This window comes from Fonticula alba (genome assembly GCF_000388065.1).
Source record: "Fonticula alba strain ATCC 38817 unplaced genomic scaffold supercont2.2, whole genome shotgun sequence".
Lineage (NCBI taxonomy): Eukaryota > Rotosphaerida > Fonticulaceae > Fonticula > Fonticula alba.
Window position 1 is genome coordinate 2438671 of NW_009242972.1, and position 3346 is coordinate 2442016.

The 3346-nt window shown below is 63.1% G+C and overlaps 2 protein-coding genes across 2 annotated transcripts; both read left to right on the plus strand.

The window, feature by feature from the left end:
• Nucleotides 1-729: 729 nt before the first annotated feature.
• On the plus strand, nucleotides 730-1002 carry H696_01524 (hypothetical protein; the record flags this gene model as incomplete). Its single annotated transcript, XM_009495421.1, has 2 exons — nucleotides 730-735; nucleotides 778-1002. 2 exons carry the CDS (start codon nucleotides 730-732, stop codon nucleotides 1000-1002), a joined length of 231 nt encoding a protein of 76 aa, XP_009493696.1.
• Nucleotides 1003-1167: 165 nt separating this feature from the next.
• Nucleotides 1168-3246, plus strand: H696_01525 (hypothetical protein; the record flags this gene model as incomplete). The annotated part of the gene is made up of 6 exons (XM_009495422.1): nucleotides 1168-1273; nucleotides 1422-1502; nucleotides 1687-1799; nucleotides 1960-2421; nucleotides 2556-2954; nucleotides 3157-3246. 6 exons carry the CDS (start codon nucleotides 1168-1170, stop codon nucleotides 3244-3246), a joined length of 1251 nt encoding a protein of 416 aa, XP_009493697.1.
• Nucleotides 3247-3346: the final 100 nt, after the last annotated feature.

Below are 3346 nucleotides of genomic sequence, written 5' to 3' on the forward strand. Positions count from 1 at the left end.
CCCCAGGTGCGCACCTCCTCCCTTCCCCCCACTCTCTCCCTCGGCCCGCCCCTCGCTGGCTGGGCCCCAGTTGAGGGCGCACGGTCTCGCACGCCCGGCTCTGTAAAAGAAGGTGCAAGCATGGGGAGCTCCGGAACATGTCGCTGCCTCGCGGAAAGGAGGGCGGCCGGCGGTCGCCCGCCCTGAGCAAGGCCCCGTGCGTGTCCGCCCCCCGGCTCAGCTGTGGCGGGAAGCCGGAAAAGAAAAAGAGACAGAAAAAGAGCCCGGCTGCTTCGCTATTCCCGTGTGTCTCCCCTCCCCACTTCCGGCCCGGTGCCGAGCAATGCATGCGCGTGCCGCACGCCCGTCCGCGACCTCCGCGTAGGACAGCCCCCCCCCCCCGCCCTCAACACTGGCGATGATTCAGCCCCAAACGACATTACGCAGGGATCACGGATGCGGGAGGCAGGACTGACCTCCACATGACCACTTCGCGCCTGACCGCCCGTAACACTATGCCAACGGATCGGTCCAGAGAAGTTCCCAAAGCTGCCCGACGATCGTCGGCGAGGTGTCAGGACCCTTTTTCCCGCCGGTTACCCGGCCTCTCGAAAAGACCGGCCCAGCGCACGTATCTGAGGACTCTTGCCTCGTCTGTCCATTGATGTCCCCTGCCCCCTGGTCACACTGCGAGCATCCTTCTCGCCTGCCTCCCTTAGCCTCGCCTGCCGCCTCCCCGTTCACCCTGCCATGACGGTGTCCTCCTCCTCCCCCTCCTCCTGCCCCCCCTCCTCTCAGAACCCATCCCGCCCAGCCACCTGTGTTTGCCCCTGCATTTGCGGCGCCGCTTCCAGCCCGCCCACCGAGGACCCATCCACGAAGGAGTCGTCCGCCGCCATCACTGCCGGCACCCTTGCCTCCTCGGTTCTCCTGCCAACGGCCATTGTCCTGGCGTCGGCCTACTTCTTCTCCTTCGCCGCACGGTCTCTCTTCAAGCTGGTCATGCGCACCTTCCGCGACTGAGCCTCCAACCAGCGCACATACCCACTCCACAGCCCCGCCCCCAAATAGAGAACCCCCGCGCGTGGCGATATCGCTCTGGCCTAGGCGACGCACCTCTCGCTCGCCTCCCCCCCTCCCCCCTTCCCCCATCAGCAAGGACACATAGCCGACCTTCCCTTGGGCATTATGTCGCGCGCGACGCGCTCCGACATGATCTGTGCGTCCCGGCGGGACCGGGACACTCTTCGACACTTCTTGCGGATGGCCACCGATACAGCCCGCGCTGTGGCCGGTGCGTGTGGCGTCATGTGGGCTTTGCTTTGGGGCTTTTTTTTCTTCCTCCCCCCCCCCCCGCCGCATCCCAAAGGCTGGGTGGCTGTTTGGTCGCGATTGTGGGTTTCACTGACCTGCGGTCTGCCTCTCTCGTCCGCCATTTCCAGGGCCCGAACGTGTGACCCGTTACCGCCCGCACATCGAAGCGATCACATCGTCGCTTTACCATCTGTCCTATTTGGCTTTTGGTACGAATGGGGCTCCTCATGATGCGCGGCCTCGAGCATCCGGCATGGCATAGCAGGGGAAAGGCGAGGGGAGCACGCTCGCGCGCATGCCGGCCAAGCCGTGATGGCTAACTCCTCCTACTCATTCCTCCCTCCATGCACCGGTCAAACGAAACAAACGAAACAAACGAAACAAACGAAACAGGGTCCACCCCTGGGGAGGAGTATGCTGATCTTCGGGTCTCGCTCCCTCCGAAGCCACATCCGTTGACATCACAGGGCGGTGCCTTTGTGCCGCTGGATCCTCCGGGGCTGTTTGTGCGCCAACATGTTCTGCTGCCTCTCTCTCTCTCTCTCTCTCTCTCTCTCTCTCTCTCTCTCTCCCCCCCCCCACCACCACTGCCGGCCCTGACACATGCACATGCGCATGCGCATCCATCCACCCATGCAACCACACACAAACTTGCCGGCGGAATAGCGTACACTCCTTTTCATCGTTTCATCCGTCGTCTTGCCGCATGCCCTGGCTACCGAGGGCTTCGCTAAGCCCCTGCGTCAGGCGGTCATCCGCTGCATTGTCATCTGCCTTCGTCTGCGAGCAGCTTGGACACACCAGCCAGCGGGCGAGCCAATGGCAAATATGCGGCCAGCTGTGCCGAGCCGCGACGCCGGCTACGACGCCAGCATTGACGAGGCCAGCCTGCCGTTGCTTTCTGCCACATCGTCCATGGACCTGGGCCATTTGATGCTCGCACCGTCGGGGGCCGCCGAAACCACCCGAGCCATGGCCCTGACCAGCCATGCCCGGATCTTGGCGCCGCAACTGGGCCAGATCCTCGGCCAGTTTCACACGGCTCTCTTTTTCCTCGGCCCAGCGGAATCGGACCTCTCCTCATGGCACTACCTCTCCCTCTCACGTCGGATCTTTTCCCTCGGCTATGTGCGCAACTGCACCACGTCAGCTCCACTTACCCATTCGCCCGCTCATCCACTTACCGACCACACACACACACACACACACACACTCATCCCCACCTTCGCGATGGACGCCCCCACTGTCACCTATCCGAATAGCTGTATACCCGAGGCGCGCCGGACGTCTTTTTCCCCATACATTCGCGGGCCTCCGGCGCTCGACATTCCTTCCGCACGGTAGGGGTCCTGAAGCTGGTGGAGGCAATTGTGTCGGCCCTGGATTTCGTGTTGTCGGCCAGCACCCGCGATGCCGCGCGTGCCTTGATGGCCAGCGCTCCGGAGCAGGCTGTGCGGGATGTTGCTGGTGGTGCCGTGCCCCCGGCAGAGGGTTCAATATCAGCGAGTGCCCTAGGGGGCGGCGGTGTTGGTCCGCGACTCGACGTGGATTTCGGTTCGCCCTGTTCCCTGTGTCTTTCGCAACAGATGTCGTGGCCGGCAGCCTCCACTTGTGGGCATGTCTTTTGTTGGGAGTGCATCTATTCCTGGCTGGTGGAGAATGTGCGTGCTCATTTTGGCTCCCTGTGGGCTCTGTTTGTGGGACAAACGCAGGCAGCAAAAAGCATTCCCCCCGCCCCATGGTCTAACCGCTCGACTGGCGATCCCCCCCCCCCCCCTGTCCACCCTCTCGCGCCCTCGTTCCTGTTTCCCTGTGTGTGTGCGTGTGTGTGTGTGTGTGTGTGCGTGCGCGCGCGGTTTGCAGTCGACTTGCCCGCTCTGCCGCCAAGAGGGCACGGTCAACCAGTTGATGTGTGTTCTGGCAATCGAGCGCGAGGACATTCCTATCACATGACAATGAAAATACCATTACGTCGTTCTGCTGCTCGCTCTATCCCTCGTCCACGGCGGGGGGGGGGGCTGTTTTCTGACCTGGGCGCCCTGGAGCCCTGAAG